The sequence below is a fragment of the Protomyctophum bolini genome (assembly GCF_963924005.1).
Source record: "Protomyctophum bolini genome assembly, chromosome: 19".
NCBI lineage: Eukaryota > Metazoa > Chordata > Actinopteri > Myctophiformes > Myctophidae > Protomyctophum > Protomyctophum bolini.
The window spans coordinates 31,633,874-31,652,353 of NC_137880.1; the positions used below are offsets into that span (position 1 = coordinate 31,633,874).

Genomic DNA, 18,480 nt, shown 5'->3' on the forward strand with positions numbered 1-18,480 from the left:
ACATCACGACGTGCTGTTCACGTGAGGTCGTGAGCCATAGACGTGAGCTCGGAACGGAGGACGTCGGAGACAGGCCGAGCTCGAGCGTGTTACGCGCGCCATGTTCAGTGTGTGAAACAAAAGGTTCGAATCCCGCTCCAGCAGCCGTCTACTGACAGACTAGAGAGTCCGGGCGGCGTTTAAAGAATAAAATAAATAAAAAACAAACAGAACTCATGTGGTTTGGGAGAGGATCGAGGCAGACGAGAATGTTAAGAAACTATTGGAGCGGTTGATATCTGCCGCCATGCCCTTGTGAGTAACCTTTTTTGTGCTGCTTTTTCAGATTTTTGTGTGTGGAGCATGATTCAACGGCGCGCGCGGGGCCCGAGGCGGTGGGGAGGGGGGGCGGGGGGTTGCACCGGGGTTGTCCCGAAAATAGCAGATCTAAAAGCTCACAACACGTCGCTTCCTCGACGTGTTGTGAGCTTTTACATCTGCTATTCTCGGCACGCTAGCTGGCTGCGCCCGTCGTACGACGAAGTATACCAACCAACAAAGTACCAACCAACCAGGCCTTAAAATGGCTAATTGATAGCGTCGCTCGTGAAAAATGACTTAATTCCAACAGAAAACTGGGTCGTCTTAACACTTTTTTGAGTTTGAAGTGTTGAAGGTTTTTTTGTATTTATTTTTTACGTTTTTGTCTCACGAAAACGCCATTTTGCTCGAGCGTGTCGCTTCTAATAATATCTTCTCTTAGCATGCCATGATCTTTCTAGCCACCTTGCTAACAGAGACAGAGTACTGAAACCAAAACAAAGCAGAGGGAACTAACCTGCGTGCCTTGTCCCCACTGACACCCAGTCAGGTGTTCGCTATCCCAGCTGAAAAGCACATTGGCTCCACACGCTAATAATAAAATATAAATGTTGACGTTTTGTGCGCCTGAAGAGATATGTCAGTTCAGTTGTAACCATAGCCAGTGCTGTCCTTGGATGACAGCTAGCTATACATTGCTTTCTGGTCAACATAACACGCAGGCCTTGCATTGCAACTGCTCAGACAGTGTGCTGTGCATCATTTTGAAACACAACCTAACGTATATTATATATAGGCTAACACACGGTATATCATTGCGTGTGACATTAACTAGCCATGGTTCAACATGACGCTTTATGACAGTCAGTCATCTTTCACGGCTAGACCTGTTCCCGCTAGACCTATGGGATGTCCTGAAGCCACCCCACAGAGTCAGACTGCTGTTGGCATCAAGACAAAATCACCAGCGCTGTTAAACATTGCAGAACAATAGCAATAAAATTGCTCATTTGTGACGTCACATTTGAATATCAAAATATAATGTGTGTGTGTGGGGGGGGAGGGTGTTATAGCTATATATTTATATTCCCATTCATATAATAATAATAATAATAATAATAATAATGAGAACTAATGCAGGATAAACTAGTGGCATTTGAAATCCTTGAACAAACAAATGAGTAGTCAAAATTGTAACTGAAACACTATTGAATTTAATCTGAAATTGGCCTGATTGGATAAAAATTGGGTGTCCCACCTGAACATGTATTTTCTGTTCACTAAATTGCTGCAGGGATAGGGTAACCCTGATTATCAGAATAAGTGAAGCTTTAACCTTTTTAACAAAAAAAAAAAAAAAAGGTTTTGTTTTGATGGGGAAAAACTCTTGAGGCACCTTTTAAATATAGCAGGTTCCTTTCAACAAAGATGTGTAGACGGAAACAAAAGGAGTCCAACCACAGTTTGTAACTCGGGCCCGTTTTTCTATGAGGGTGTAATAATAATCTTTGAATGCATAAAAAGCTAGTGCAATAAGTGCACGCACATCCAGTGTGAATGCCCAGTTGCAGGACAAACTACAATTCAATAACAATAAATTCCGCTTACAAGTAGAGAAAGCTCTGCTTATTTATTAATTGCTTCTTCTTTTTTTGTCTCCCCCTCCTTTTTAATCAACTCTGAACCTTTCCAGTCCAATCACCAGCCAGGCTCCTGCAGCCCAGCAGACTCCCAAGCACTTCGGGATCACGTCTCCCATCAGCTTGGCTCTGCCCAAGGAGTCAGATCTGGTCTTGACCCAGAAACTGACAGAGACCCTGAACCCATATGGCGTGTTTGAAGAGGAGCTTGAACTGCAGCGCAGGTGAGATTTTTTTGGTTACATAACAACATACAAAATAATGTTTTATGTCTGGTGGCAGTTTCTGTGCAGACCCTGTGCTCCCGGGGCGAGTTGTTAAAAGGGCGACTTCGTTGGTATTCCTTTTTAGCTACTCTTGATTTCTATGTCTCTCTCTTCACGGATCTGAAATAAAGCATACAGCTATATTCAAAGAGACACTGAAGGCCTTTTATGAAGAAAAGGATGCTGTCTAGTGCATCTTAAATGCTGAAAAGAATAAATATTAAGCGGGATGGTTGCACGACTGAAACAGACTTCAATATAACTGGAAGTTGCCAATTATTAAAATCAAAGTTTTAAACTTTAAACATGTATCATATTTTATAGAAAAGCTTTCAAAGATGAGCTCCGATATCTGTGTTTCTCTTCACCCAAAAGATAAATGAATACAAATATCTGGTCTAGTGCATACTTAAGTTGTCTTTAGCACAAAGGGTGTGAATAAGTAGCTCTTTGAGTATAAAATGGTAACAAATCTGGATGTAAAATGTACCTAGTTTATGCATGACAAAATAAGGGAGTCCACACCAGATTAAAACATTTGAACTGATATTATTTTTGACAAAGATTCAAGAACGCAATACAAAGGAATGGAATGAGGTGTGAAATCTATATAAGTCAGTAGTCAGACATGTATAGTATGTGAAATTGTGACTGTGTGGAATGTGCTGGGTCAGTGTTGTATAAAAAGGTGCAAAACGAAACAAAAGTGTTAGGCCCACTCAGGCCAGGTGGAAGACCGGTCTCTGGAGAGGAGATTTAGAGAATGAGGGTTTCAATGAGAGGCCCTTATATACTCTCCCAAACCCATAAACCCAGGTGTACTCAGTTCGTCTGGCGAACTCAAACAGGAAAAACACCTATCCCTGAATTAAAATAGTCTCCCCCTGTGTCTGCTTTTAGATGAAAAAGTCAATACTGTCTTAATGAATGTAGGATATAAATTGGTTTCTTAACCTGTACATAACGTTTTATTTACAGAATTCTGGTGTTGGGCAAATTAAATACACTGGTTAAAGAATGGATTAAAGAGGTCAGCGAACTAAAGGTAGGTGTTTGTTTTCATTTCCTGCCTTATAGTGCTGGGTATTCTATTTAATTATCGGATTCTTTTAAATATGAAAATAAATACTGATATAACAATTGTGAAAATGGGAAAGTTTTGTGAAACTGAAAATATTTGTCTAGTATAAAATTTGGTCAGTAAATATTATATGGTAAGCAGCACCATCTTGTTTACATCATTATATATGGCTTAAATTGTCTTTTCTATCTTTAGAACCTACCTGCATCAATGGTAGAAACTGTTGGAGGCAAGATCTTCACATTTGGATCCTATCGCTTGGGGGTACACACAAAAGGTAATTGCAAGTATTGCTTTTTTATTATTATTTAAAATTTTAATGGTCAATCCGTTTTTAACGGATCCAAAACAATGCGGGAATCAACTGGGTTCCACTGGAAAAAACACTTTCTCCAGCCAGTGCAACATGAGAAAAATTTTGAGTCCCGTACACTGTCTTCACTAAACAGCAGTAGTTCATTAGGCTAGTGTGGGACTTTAATTCTTTCTCAGAACAACACAAGGAAAAGGGGAGCATATTTGCAAGTGACGGCTAGATTATTACATATATTTTAGTATATTGTACATACATTTAAGTCACACAGTATCCAAAAATGCCCTGTAATTGTCACACGTTTAGGGAAGCTGAAAGTATTGTCAAATATCAACATTGGTTGCATGACTATTTGCAGAATGAACACAGTGGTGTTGTTTTGAGAAGTTATGTGTATTTCTGTATATCTACAATACAGTGTGTACACTGACTGTACTGCATCTGCGTCTTGTATTTGCTGGCAGGTGCTGATATTGATGCCCTCTGTGTTGCACCTCGACATGTTGAGAGACCTGACTTCTTCACGTCTTTTTATGAGAAGCTGAAAGAACAAGAGGAGGTCAAGGACCTTCGGGTGTGTAGCATAATTTACTCTTTTGCGTTCCAGTCCAAAAGGTTTTCCTTGTTTGGTGTTATAGACTGACATTATATTTCCCCCCTAGGCTGTAGAAGAGGCTTTTGTCCCTGTCATCAAGCTATCATTTGATGGAATTGAGGTATGTTTTGTGGGTGTGTGTGTGCGTGTGCTTGTGCCGTGTGTGTGTGTGCGCGTGTGTGCAAGATACTTTTGTGTTCCTATCTGTTTTTATAGAGTTCTGTACATATTTGTTTTTATAGATTGACATACTGTTTGCCCGGTTAGCATTGCAAACCATTCCAGAGAATCTGGATCTGAGAGATGATGGCCTACTGAAGAACTTGGACATCAGGTGTATAAGAAGTCTCAATGGTAAATTAAAAATATATATTGTTATATTGTTTTATGCAGGAGAAAGACAATTTGTACTTTTTGTGTCCAATTGTTTGCTCTTAAGCATGATAATGAAAGCTGTTTTGTTTCTTTATTTTCATAGGCTGCAGAGTTACGGACGAGATTCTCCACATGGTGCCCAATATCGAGAACTTCAGGCTCACCCTGAGAACCATCAAACTGTGGGCTAAACGTTAGTTGAATCTGTTCATAAAGTAGGCTAAATGGTTTACATCAGTGGAGCCTGTCCTTTTTTGACTTGAGATCTACTTTCAAAATGACCAGCTCAACAAGATCTACCCACCCAAAAATAATTATCCCATTGCTGAAAACACCTTAATTAAAGTGGCCTTTTTTCCTTTAAAAAAATTATTAGGGCCATGTCATGTGATCTACCTGTCTGAACAGCCTTTGTGATCTACTGGTAGATCACAATCTACCTTTTGGGCACCCCTTGTGTACATAGTTACATAGAGAGCATTCTTTCCTTTCTTTGGAAGTATGACCTGTGTTGGTCTTCACTCACAACAGGATTAGTTGGAGCAAAAAGAAACTGGCCTGTCATTGCATTTTTTTAACCAAGTAAAGAGTGGTTCATGTTGCCATGGTGACTTTGTTTGGTTTGCCTACATAGCGTAGTTCGCAACCACAGCCCAGTCACATTTGTTTTCCAGCAGGTAAACAAAAGCCTTGCCGGTTTTGTTGATGGCATGGCTGTTTTAGTTTTTTTTTGTTTGGCATGCATTGCCACGTCGTAGGGAATCTCCAATTTCTATTGTTGTGCTTATTGCTATGCTATTTGCAAGCATGACATTGTGAAAAATCTAGTAGTAAAATTATAAAATGTTAGTCTAAAATTCTGTTTATAATATGCAGAGGCTTGGAATGGATTCCATAACTTTTCTAAGTGCCATTAGATTGAATCTTGTGTTGCCTTTTACTCCTGTCCAGGCCATAACATTTACTCCAACATCTTGGGCTTCCTGGGTGGCGTGTCATGGGCCATGCTGGTAGCCAGGACTTGCCAGCTCTACCCCAATGCTGTGGCCTCTACCCTGGTGCACAAATTCTTCCTGGTCTTTTCAAAGTGGTGAGTTGCCCTGATAACATTGGTGTCAATTATAAAGAACTCTGTTCTGGCTCACTGAGTTGTCCCGTGACAGATATCATTCAAATTGTTAGTTTTGTTAAGGATGAAATGAAGAGAAATGTCTTTTGATGAACACTCAGAAAGTTGACCTGCTTTCTGTGTTGCAGGGAATGGCCTAACCCTGTTCTGTTAAAGCAACCAGAGGACTGCAACCTCAACCTTCCAGTTTGGGACCCCAGGGTAATAAGAAACTGAATTGTACTTGATTTCTAGAATGCCATTCAAAAATGAATGTGGTCACACTGACATGAGTTGTGGCTTTATTCCACTGACTGTAGATTATAGAATTAGCTTCTTATATGCTTGATTTCCACCTGTGCGATTGCTGAATGTGCAAAGAAGCTCTTGCTTTTTTGACATTATTTCAAACTACATTGGGGTGGATTTTGTAATCGTTTATCAGTGGTATAAGCCCATTCATAAGTAGCAAGTGAACTTAGATTTGCAATCTTAGAAAAGGCTTATGCTTGGCATTGTAAAAACTATCAGACATAAAATCACAGTTCACAAGTCACAAACGTCTTCTTAGAAACAAGTTAGGATAATCTCCGAACATGTTTTGTCTTTTTTTCTTCTTTCTATATTTTTATCCCACGATTTTGTAACCCATTTTCACCCCTGTGTCAATTATCTAATGTGATCCTGGGCTCTACACACCCTCCGCCAACCTAGTCCCCATATATGGGGGACAAGGGGAGAGCAATGAACTTGAACTCATGCTTCCTTCATGCCTGAGTGACCACGTTGCTGCTTTACACCTGTTTTGTCTTTCGCATGCAAACCTTGAAAGCTTGCCATTGCCCATGTTGTCTTAGGTTACTCCAAGTGATCGTTATCACCTGATGCCCATCATCACCCCAGCGTACCCCCAGCAGAACTCCACCTACAACGTGTCTGCCTCCACCCGAGCCGTCATGGTGGACGAGTTCAAACAGGGTCTGTTGTCATTCATCTGATCAAGGATGCATTGGAGCCAGTTAAATTTACAGTTACTATGAAAATGTTTGCCTTTTCTTTTTTTTATTGAATATATCACTACTTCTCGTTTGTTGTGATGGGAAATAATGTTGAGAGAGAGAGAAGCTGATAAACTGCTCCCGAAAACGCACATCCCAAACCTACTAGGTTGGGTGCTGCATCCAAACTAGTTAAACTAGGTATACGAATAGTATTGCTGCTCCAAAATATATAATAATAATATTCATTACCGGTATTTTATTAATAATGAATGAATAGTTAATTGGTGATTAAATCTAATTTCATTGAGCTGTAGTCTTGAATTAATTGTCAGTGTTCTTAAATGCCCTGGAAAAATAATGGAAAAATAGCCAAATTTCCAAAATATGTTTAATGATCTGGAAAGTATATTGTTCCCCTCACCAACCTTAATCCTGTCGTCTTAATGAATGCCATGTCTAACCAAAGCATTATTTAGTCCGCTGACTATAAATTATATTGGGTTTAGCCAAAATAGCCATTAGATGTGTGTTTTATAAGAACACAAATGGCAAAACTCTTGAACTTTAATGTGTGACCATACTGAGGGTTTGTTTGTTTGTTTGTCATGGTAACTGAAGAACTGGTTTCAATTAATAAGTAGCCATTTTTCTGAATGCATCTTCAGTTTGCTACTTCCTTTCAACTTTTAGTGCTATATAAACCATCCTAAACATAGTAGGTCTACAACTAATGGTTATTTTCCTAATTAATTGAGTGTTTATTATGCATTATTGTGTTAGTACAAAGTGCAGTTGTTTTGTAAATGTTAATCACAAATTATTTGAAGGCATATTGAAATGTCTTAATACGTTTACCCGGCAGCCAGAAACTGAAGAAAACAGATATCATCATCATACATTGCTCTGATGTAATTTATTTCTAAAATAAATGGTACACTGTCCAAAGTAATGTGCAACAAATGCAAGCATTCCTATTTTGGTTAAGTGCCAAGTTAATATCATACATTCTTTACTATGTATTTTGTTAGGAATAGCGAAGGTTGTGGCAAATCTGGGAAAACAATCCTTACCACTAGCTTTTTTCACAGATGTGTTCATAAAGGTGTCTACTATCTCACATCAGTTTGTTTCCCTTGGGAAACTTTGTGACTGCTGCTGAATGTTGGGGTACCATTAACAACCTATATAAGGCAAAATTATCAAAATGTCAGTATGCTTTAAGTAGCATGTGACATGTCAAACTAGGTTTTCATGATTCTGAGTCCATTGGAAGCATTAATTTTTCTTCAGCTAAAAACGGCCATAGCCGTCATCACAATGTGATCATCATCACAACATCGTGGGACCGTTTCAGCTCTTTCAGCACACAAATCAGCTGGGAGCTTTTCAAAATAAGGGGCTTACGGCTGAAAAGCCTGGCATTCTGCGCCAAACCACTAAATGGGGCTGTGAATGACTTCAATTTTTTTATTTTGTCCCCGTGTTAACTTACAATGCACTATTATCAAATATGAACATATGATTGATAATGACTTGATGTTGGAGTCACATGAAATGTCCTGGAAAAGTATTTCTTGCAGAGAGCACAACCCACATTTACTGACCTTTTAATAAAATTTATCTTGTTCCTTTACAGGTCTTGCCATCACCGATGAAATATTGCAGAATAAAGCAGAGTGGGCCAAACTATTTGAAGCTCCAAACTTCTTTCAGAAATACAAGTATGTATTAAACTGCCTATCCTGTTGGACACACGTGGTGAGATTCAAATATTTCAATAAAGATTCCCATTTTGCACAACTCACACATGCACAATACGTTTTTTAGAATATGTGAAGTTTGCTCCCAGTTTTTTATGGTTTCCACTCATTCAATTTAAAGTTTTCAATAAAAGTCTTTCTGACAAGACTCCAAAGTAATCTTGCCTAAGCACCTTCTTTGATTCTCAAATATATCATTAAAGCTCATACTACAATGTTAACTCAAAACACTACCTGAAGCCCTTTATCACTCAAATACTAACTGTCCCTTCAATGTAAGCACAACTTCTATTTTTTGTGTCTTATGTTTTGTATTTTTCCTAATGAAAAGGTAGGTACTCGCTTGTAAGGATTCCTATTTAATATTAAACGTGTGCCTTTTTATTATCTTGTACGCAATTCAAAATAAAATGATTTAGATCACAAATTGCACAATGTATTTCTTGGTAGTCTGGTTTTATAGAGTTTTATTTTTGATAATGGTATTTAGCAATTTCCAACTATGGGATAAATATATAGCAGCGAGCCATTTCAGTCGAGCAGTTGTGTATTTTGCATGTTAAAGAAAACTAGTTTGGACACATGAGCTGTTTATTGTCTGAAGCTAATTCCTTACAGCTGCTTTTATTTTGCATATTGAGCACGTGTTCTCTCTAACTTAAAGGGATTTATTTAGGGGGGGGGGGGGTGTATTTTCCCTACCTTAGCCAGTGTTAGACAAACCCATGGGTGCCTTTCTATGTCTGCACGTGCACTTGAAGGTATTTTGAACAATGATTTCATGGATTAAAGTTCTGAAACCAGCATATCTGCTATGGAAGCATGTTGCAACATTTTGTTTATATGTAAAGGACGAAAACGATAAGCACATCCCCGTTTTTAAATACGGTGCTGGACCCAAAAAAATGATCAAATGAAGAAAAAGTGGAATGTCCGCACACAATATAATTCTACTCGCCGTCCTTTTTATTTCAACCTACTGTACAACAACGTTTCGCCCCTCCGGCCTTTCTCAAGACATTTAGTTTAACAATATTTCTATGTATTTAAAGGAGAATTCCATACTAAAAGGCTTTCTTACCTTTCTTTGTAGTTGTTACGTCCCCACCAAAGAGGTCCAGTTGTTATTTTGTGCAAAACCTCCTTATTGGCTATTTCCCCTACCATAAGCTCTAAATGAATTGCATTGAATTGAATGGGGCTATGGGGTGTTGTGCTAATTCGCTTATTTCCATCGTTCAAAATTATAATTTCTTTGTATACAGTATATCCTCTCTTCATAATGTAAATAATATCCCAAGCGGCACACTTTACTACTTCTTTCGATGGAAATAAGCGAACTAGCATAACACCCCATAGCCCCATTCAATTCCCATTCAATGCAATGCAATTCATTGAGGGCTTATGGTAGGGAAAATAGCCAATAAGGAGTTTTTGCACAAAAAAACACCTGGACCTCTTTGGTGGGGACGTAACAACTACAAAGAAAGATAAGAAAGCGTTCTAGCATGGAATTCTCCTTCAACTTAATAAAAGTATACATTGTGTAATGTTAGACCAGCTGTCCTTTAGATGAAGTGTTTCATCCAAGAAATTTGTTAAACTAGGCTAAGATCAGTGTTCAATATAGGCTACTGTACCTTCAAACTGCACTAGGAGACCAAAAAAGGCAACCATCTGGCTCTGGCTAACTAGGAAATGGCATTCTCTAAAACCCAAATCTAATTTGGATGTACAACATTACCATGTCAGCGTAACCACTAATTGGGGCTCCCTTGTGGCTCTGGTTTTTACACATTTTACCACTGGTAACTAAGGTTATAGATGAACCCTGTTCAATGGACCAACGTGCAAGGTCTGTACTGCACTGCCTTTTGTCACCCATGTTTTTTGATGCCTGTCCAAAGTAAACAATGACATTAAATGGCATGTGCAGATAACATAGGTCTTACTGCCTTAAGCAAACCCAGGCAGAACATTCTGAAATACTGTGGTCTGCGGGCGCCCTCCCTTCCTTGAAGCAGCCTGGCCAGAGGGGAAGTGACACGGAGTGGTCTGTTCCAGCGTTAAGCTTGGAAGTTGGGTCACTGATCTTTTTTTCTCTTCCTCTTGATGTTGCTTTTGGAATTTTGCTACAAGTTCTGAGCATTTAACAAATCGATCTTCAATAATGTTTCTCTGGAATAGGCTTGGAATAGTCTTAGTCTGGAAATTTGTTTTGTGATATTTTAATAAATATTTTGCCAGGCTCAGCACTGATCATTTTATTGTCCTGAGATGGCCTGAAAATTGTACATTCTTTAATTTCTAAGTTGACATCAATCTTGATGTTGACATTAGTGATTTGTTAGCCAATCATAATTATGCAAAAGTAAGTTAGACTGAGTTGTGTGGTTTTAAGCTGTATTTTCTTGATATTCACCACAGAAAAGCAGTGCCTCCATAGTGGAATAATATATATTTTAGAAAGTTTGGAGCTTACAAAATAAACAAGTTGAGTATCAAGCATATATGACTCGAAATTCCCACTTTGATCGAATGAAAATAAACTACTTGAATATAAAGCATAACTCTCGAGACTCCCACAACTTATACAAATTGTTTTGTAGCTTGGCCTTGCTTTTTTATTGATATAAATTTGCCCATAATGGTCCAACAAGACTACTTAACAGTTGGAGTATGGTTCTTCTGTGGCATTGAACCACTAAGTTGTGTGAATTCTCCTGTATTGTATGTGTTGCTCTAGGGGTGTGTGTCCCCTGGCCGTCCTGGCGTGTTGCTTGTCTGCACTTTTATGGTGTAATGGCATTGTTCTGTCTCTTATGTTCCAAGGCATTATATTGTGTTGCTAGCAAGTGCGCCGACAGAGAAGCAGCACCTGGAATGGTGAGTACCCAGAGCTCTGGAAAAAATAATGAGAATAAGACAGCGGCAGTAACCGAGTGTGAGTGAAACTGGAACGAATGAAGACGTCTATGTAGATTTCTTTGGGTGAGACTGCTTCTTATTTGTGGCCATGCTGTTCGTAGAGCACAAAATCGTGTTTTAAACATTTTATGTCCAACTGTTCTATCGGACATTCCTCTGGGTAAAAGGCTTGTTTTTATCTGATCCATCAGGGTGGGTTTGGTAGAGTCGAAAATCAGAATCCTGGTTGGAAACCTGGAGAAGAACGAGTTCATTACTCTGGCCCATGTCAATCCACAGTCTTTCCCTGGCCCCAAAGAAGGCAATGACAAGTGAGTACCCTGTTTGTTTAACAGAGAGCATACGTTTATTTTATTTTAGGCTTTTGTGAATACTTTTGTAGCATCTGACATTAATGCCTAAAGTGAGATTTTCAATCTCTTCTGTTCTGTTGTTTCCTGCTATTCTTTTTTTTATTACAAACTCATACTCATTACCAGTGTATAATAGTACCTTGAAGTATTCAACTTACTGCTCATCATTTCTTATTTTGTTGACTAAGACTAAAAGACTAAGATTTTTATATTTAGGCGACTGAGACTAGACTAAGGATAAACAATTTCAGCTGACTAAAATAGGACTGAAATTAAATGGTGTGTTATTCAAAAGACGAAATCACACTCAACCTTTGGCCGTTTCCTAAGACTTTCTATCCTTTCCATTTGTTCCAGAGAGGAGCTGCAGAGCACCATGTGGGTGATTGGGATTGTCTTCAAGAAGATGGAAGGGTCTGAGAATCTGAACGTCGACCTGACCTTTGACATCCAGTCTTTCACTGACACTGGTGAGGATTTTGAGAGTTGTGTGATGTTACCGGTACTTTAGCTTCGAGTAAGTTCTTTCTACTTTGGATAAATTAATTGGGAGATGTGTTGCTGTGTGATGTGTTTTGATCCAAATTGACCCAGGTGTCTATAGATTATGCCAGATTTACATTTACCCTCCCCGTGGGAAATCTACAGACTTTCTCAGGAATGTCAAAGGGCAGACCCCATGACCAATATTTGTGCCAAGTTTGGAGCCAATTGGACAACTGGTGTGCTGGGAGAAATGGCACGAACAAACAACATCGACCTTTTTTTAATTGTACTTGAACATTAGGAGTGACCCCTAATAATTATGTATAATATGTACTGCGGTGTAAATGTATAAAATAAACCAATTACTAAATGTGTTGTGTTGTATGGCTCCAGTGTACAGACAGGCGATAAGCAGCAAGATGTTTGAGCAGGAAATGAAGATCTCAGCCATGCACGTGAAGAGGAGACAGCTCCACCAGTTTCTGCCAAACCTCAAACGCAGAAAGGTCTGTCACTTCATCACATTCAGAAGAAAGTATATTTGACACATTTCATATTATACAAAAATAGTCAAACATATATTTTGAAATACTCTTATGGAAGGAGTAAGAAAAGATGTAGTATTTTGAGTGACCTTTGAATATGATCTAAAAGTGAAATGTTCTTCTCATTCAGATGTTTCAGAGACTAGGGGAAACGCATCAATCCCATTTCACATACCGTGTCTTTTTTATGTAACTAAATTGTGTTTTGTGTACGGTACGCGACTCATCACCTGTTCTGTTTGACTCTTTGTGCTTCAGCATTCCACTGAGGGTCTTCGACAAATGAATGACAGCAGTCTCGACCTATCGATGGACAGCGACAACAGCATGTCAGTTCCTTCGCCTACCACGGTGTCCTCTTCTACCCCCATCAGAGGGTCTGCACTGGGCCTGCCTCCAAACCCTTTTGGGTGAGTCTCAGCTAAGTCCCAGTCGTTTAGCTTAACGCATAGATGTACTGCTTCATGCCGCTGCTCAAGAATTGTTCATACACCCTGTCAGGGAGTTTGCATGTTATCCATGTTTTCACATGGGTTTTGTTCTCAAACTAAAAGACATGCATGTTAGAGACATAGGCCCTCATTTATCAACGCGATTTACACCCAAAAATTGGAACACAGCGAAATGACTGCCATTTTTGGCATTTATCATTCCAGTGTGACTTCGAACTTTGACATACACCACGCCAAATCTCACCTCTGGTCGGGAGCTGTCGTAGGCTTTGACTGCCTATGACAGCTCCGTCTTATAAAGCGGAGCAGCATTGTCTGACCAGTTGACAGGCATCTAAACATGCAATTCACTCCAAAAACTATACAAAACATATATTGTGTAAAGGTGTACATCGACGATATGTCATGAAATTCGTAGGATATTCCCAACTGTACATGCAATTAAAATCGTGTAATTAAAAACAATATAACATGTTTACAATGTTACAAGTTAGATGCTTAATCAAACAGATCTGGATCAGACCTATGTAGTATATAGTAAGTATAGTGCTTATGCGATAGCATTTTTGGGAGTCGGGTCTGGGACATGTGGACGCCGCTGTTTAAATATTTTCATGGACAGTGAGGTGACGACTCCTTACATACTGTATATACAGTACGTCCTCCTCTGGAGTTACAACATTCTTTTAGGATAGAAACCACCGTTAAATGAATATCCTACAAACCTATTCCATTCATGACAATGTAACTGATGTGTGATTTAGCCTACTATGACAAAGGTTGTACCCACACAGAATAATCCTACTGGCAGTGTGCGCGGACATGACAGGCAGCGAGGCGAGAGGTGTTTGGAAACTCTTTTCTTATTGGCTTTCCCTACGTTGTTTGGACGTCAAAACCCATGCTCGAATTTAAGGCAGAATTTACGCTCCATTGATAAATTACGGCCATACTCCTGCCACAAAAGAGCTGCAGCTGGTCCCTGCAGGGTTAAATCCAGAGGACCGTTTCGGGTATGAATAAATGTATTTGACAATATCCTTTTGTTTAACGTTATTCTGAATTGAATTGAATTGAATACATTTAAAATCATGTTAATGCATTTTTCATCGACCAGGAGTCCAGGACAAAAATCCTCAAAAATCTCTCAATATGTTTATCATTTTGTGTTTACATACCAACAGGGCCAGCTCTGGACTGGTCACAGTACCCCATCCAGAGGCCCAGACAAAGTCCAAACCTGCTGGGGAAGCGGAAGGAACCAAGCCCACCCTGATGCGCCAGCGCTCCATCCCGACCACGGTGCCACCCAGCAGGACTCCGCCTCCTTCCATGGGCCCTCCCATTGCCAAAAGACCAGGCTCCCCCCTGGCAGAGGCGCCAGCGAAGAAGCTCAAAGGCGACGAGGTCCAGTTATATTTGCTTTTGTTATTTCATATTTGTCATGCTCAGCCCTGTAGTCGTAACAGACTACAAGATAAGTTGTACGTCAATTGAAACCAGCTGAAATTCCTGCAAGAGTGTTGGTGTGTAATCTCGTGATTTCCTTCTGATTTTAGGAGACGGGCTCAGAGATGAGCACTGCAGGCAGTCAGGGATGTACTGGTCTGCTACCCAGTGAGACCCCGTCCCCCCCTGTGGTGAAGAGAACCCCCTCACCCCAGCTAGAAGAGACCATGGCTGAGGTTGGCTTACTTTTATCACACAAGTGCTGGTTGCTTTACGAGGCTGTTTGGAAGAAAAAAGAAAGGGGAAAAAAAGTTTGCTTCAACTAGGGCTGGCCACGAACTTCCGGACGTTTGTTATATTGAGAATTGGGTTTAATTTATTTTTACAAACAGGCTCACAAGGCTACTCACTCTGCACTGCTAGAGTTCTGGTTTAGAGATCATTAGAGTTAGAGTTTTGTACAAACATCATGTTTGTACAAATTACTGGATCTGAGCACTGAGCGAACATAACAAAAAAACAATACAAAGCTTTGAATAATTAGAAATTACGGTGTAAAGTGTTTTTTCATGTCTCAGTGTGATCTCCTTATGTGATCTCCAACTTTGAATCTATTGGACTCACTCAACCGTGTCCTGTGTTTTCCTCTCTTCTATATAGGATCCAGTCAGTGAGCTAAAAGAGGAAGAAGAGAGTGTTGCAATGGAGGCTGAGGTAACATGCGCTGATTTGCTATACTTTTTATTTTAATACTTTTTAAAATCGTTAATGTTTGGAGTGGTACCCCAATTGTGTTTGACATTATATATTTGTACTATTTGTGTACTTCTATTATGCAATCTCAATTTTTTTCCTATTTTCCCTCAGGTGACTGAGGAAATACCTGCAGCTGAAGGTGAAGTGGAGAATGGCACACAAATTAAGGTATTGAATTATTATTCCTAATAACAGCAATGAATGATAATAATAATTTAGAATGTGTTACACAGTATGATATGAGCCATAACAACCATAACAGATACAGTCCCATGGCCCATTATGGTCTTTCTCCAAACCCTGAAGAAGACCTTACAGGTCGAAAACATTGGCTTCTTTTTAATACATTTCGGGCCTTTTTCTTCTCTTTCTCCAAACCTCTCATAAATCGATTCAAGGGGAAAAAAAGATAAAAAACTATCTGTTATTCTCAGTTTCTTGAAGCTGTCCTTTGTCCCTCCTTGTCCCCTCAGAGACTGTCTGACCTGTCCGACGTGCCCCTGCTCCCCAGCAACCCCATTCCCGTGGTCAAAAACTCCATCAAGCTTCGACTCAGTAGGTAGACAAACAAGCAGACAAACAGGTGAAATGGATGCCTGCCCCCACCCCACCCCACCCCCCCCAACCCCATCATCTACCTCTCCTACTTCCTAGCCCCCTCCCTCCCATAATCTACGATGGAAATCCTTGTATTCATTCATCCAGAGTTCTAGATGAATAGAACTCGGTAATGCAGCCTGACAACACAGATAGAGGGCTGGATGGAAGTGTCACCTTGTGGATATTACACATTAGTGTTGAACATGCCAGTCGCCACAAGGGGGCGATGAAGCTCTTCTGCTGGCCTCTTCCGCACCCCCTCAAGTTCCTTCCTCAACTACAGTTGGCAATGGGTAGAAGTTAACCCAATTCATATACTGTTCAGAGACCACTTCACTCCATCGGATCCATCCCCAGTCTGAACCCAGACCTGGCTTCTGGTGTGAAAAGGCCAAACAGGTGCTAGAGCCAAGTTGAAGGATCCAGTGGGTTTTTGTTTATTTTTTCCCCCTCCGAGCCTTACTTTCCTAGTCATTTTCCATTATGCTGATTGGATAAAAATTGCATCACTGTACTTTCACTGTTGAGTTTCACATACTTGAATTGCTGCTGCAGTTGTCAAATACAGTCTGATGGGGCCAAACCAGATGAATCTTATGAAGAATTTAAACTTGTCCTGTTAGAAAAAAAAAAAGATGGATGATCCGAGTTCAGACTACCCCATGTTACACAAACTGCTGTCTCTTCGTGATAGGCGATGACACATAGCCACATGATATGAGCATTATAAGTCTGTGTGAGTTTTATTTAATTTCTTATTTTTTTTGGATGATGGTTTTTCTTTCTACCCTCTCGCTGCATTTCAGTCGGATGTTTGGCAAGGTTCCACTTATAAATGTTGTGCTTTCTTTGTCGGAACATAACTAATTATTCTGTGTCAACTGTTGTTTTGCCTTTTTGTTTTAGTGAATCAGGGAGGGTAGTTGTAGCGAGTTTCGTATTATGTTAAGACTTACTTTCATTAATGGAACTAGCTCAGGTTTGGGTACACAACTGACCAAAATGCTGCTCACATTTGTGGTGATAAACATAGCACACATACCCCTAGCGCCAGATGATGGACCATGTGCATTCAATTATGTACCATCTACTTTGACTTCATACAGTCCTCCACAGCTAAAACAGTGGACTGTGCCGCATCCTCGGCTAGGAAGATGAGCGGTTCTCCAGCAAGCTAGGTCACCTTTTAGAGTAGTTCTGAGGTCACCTTGTAGGGTAGTTAGTTCTGAGGTAGTTTGCTAACATCAAGAATCGTGAAGCTTCGTTTCGCAGTTTAAAATTGCTTTGAGTCTTGTTCCTGCACCAGTCATTGGCTTTGTGACAGGTGGGCTAATCCTACCGTGCAAGATAGTGAAAGGCTAGGGCAGCATGGATTAATGGCATCAATCCAGCATCACACACCTTTGATGCAGCCAGCCTGTTACAGGGTCATCAGGAACAAAAAAGGAGGGCCTACTTATAAAAAAAGATAATGGATAAATATAATAAGATTTAACTGTCATAAAGGTAGCTGAGTGTTGGCTGAAGGATGTGGAAATATAAAAGAGTTGACCAGTTTATAAACTTTAAAATGTACATGGTGTTGTTGTACAGTAACCTTCAGTGTCTTGTCTCGTACAATAATAGAAAACAAAAAAAAAGTGTGTGGGGAAAATACGACTTGAGCTTTAGCCGTGATGGTTTTGAATGTGGCATTAATTATGTCTTACATAACATAATATCACATAGCGTTGGTGAATAAAGCCAGTTTGTTTTATTTTGTTTTAATTTAATTTTATATTTTTTACATTTGTTTGATTGCTTGGTTACATTACAGAAATGGAACTGAAGGAATGTTAAAACTGGTTGTTAACTTTGATTTAGCAGCGCAAGTTCTTAGTAGTTGACTGTATTGAAAGATTAAAAGGTGTACACAAAGTTTTCACCTCATTACTTTGTTGATGTATCTCAACATTTTGGCTTTGTCTGAATCGTTGGTGTTAGATCACATGGAATATGTTAATATGAAACCAGATGAAGACCACTGATATGGTGCGTAAAAATTCTAACTGTATAGATCACTTTTTCAACAAAGCATTCTCTTGTTCTTACAATGCTCCTTCTCAGTTAAAGTTTTTTCTTAGGCTTATTTGTAAGGATGGGGTATTGTACTTTTTCACAAATAAAGGTCTACGATATTGCAGAGATGTGCCGAGTGTCCTCATTCGTCAAACAAGGCCATTCCACCACATATTAAACTTGCATATTCCCATGCACGCAAACAGTGGAGTTGTTCAAAAATCATTTGAAATAAAAGCCAGATGAAATCTCTGAAATAATGTATCATCAGCTTAGGGGATTTCTGTCAGACGAGACACCCAGATATTCATCCCAGGGAGCAGACTGATAACATGGCCTAGTTAAAAAATGTTCTGTTGTTTGCATCCCAATCCGGTCAAAATTTCCCAAGACGTAGCTTGTAAGAACGTGTAT

General features: G+C 39.6%; 1 protein-coding gene across 4 annotated transcripts; it reads left to right on the plus strand.

Moving 5' to 3' along the window:
- Positions 1 to 61: 61 nt before the first annotated feature.
- Positions 62 to 18,190, plus strand: LOC308334758 (poly(A) polymerase type 3-like; the record flags this gene model as incomplete). 4 transcript variants are annotated; one of them, XM_080791572.1, is made up of 22 exons in its annotated part: positions 62 to 294; positions 1,994 to 2,164; positions 3,185 to 3,251; positions 3,483 to 3,564; positions 4,065 to 4,174; positions 4,263 to 4,316; positions 4,438 to 4,549; positions 4,674 to 4,763; positions 5,522 to 5,660; positions 5,828 to 5,900; positions 6,536 to 6,656; positions 8,316 to 8,400; positions 11,272 to 11,325; positions 11,559 to 11,678; positions 12,078 to 12,190; positions 12,600 to 12,712; positions 13,010 to 13,161; positions 14,388 to 14,610; positions 14,763 to 14,888; positions 15,313 to 15,366; positions 15,520 to 15,576; positions 15,882 to 18,190. In XM_080791572.1, the coding sequence occupies exons 1-22, from the start codon at positions 287 to 289 to the stop codon at positions 15,969 to 15,971; spliced, it is 2,214 nt and encodes a 737-aa protein (XP_080647698.1). In that variant the 5' UTR covers positions 62 to 286. The 4 variants fall into 4 exon arrangements, 2 of the variants coding, with proteins under 2 accessions (XP_080647698.1, XP_080647699.1); XR_013965918.1 differs by lacking the exons at positions 12,600 to 12,712; positions 13,010 to 13,161; positions 14,388 to 14,610; ... (2 more) ...; positions 15,520 to 15,576; positions 15,882 to 18,190 and having other exon boundaries at positions 11,272 to 11,678; positions 12,078 to 12,107; XR_013965917.1 differs by lacking the exons at positions 12,600 to 12,712; positions 13,010 to 13,161; positions 14,388 to 14,610; ... (2 more) ...; positions 15,520 to 15,576; positions 15,882 to 18,190 and having other exon boundaries at positions 8,316 to 11,678; positions 12,078 to 12,107.
- Between the last annotated feature and the right edge of the window lie 290 nt (positions 18,191 to 18,480).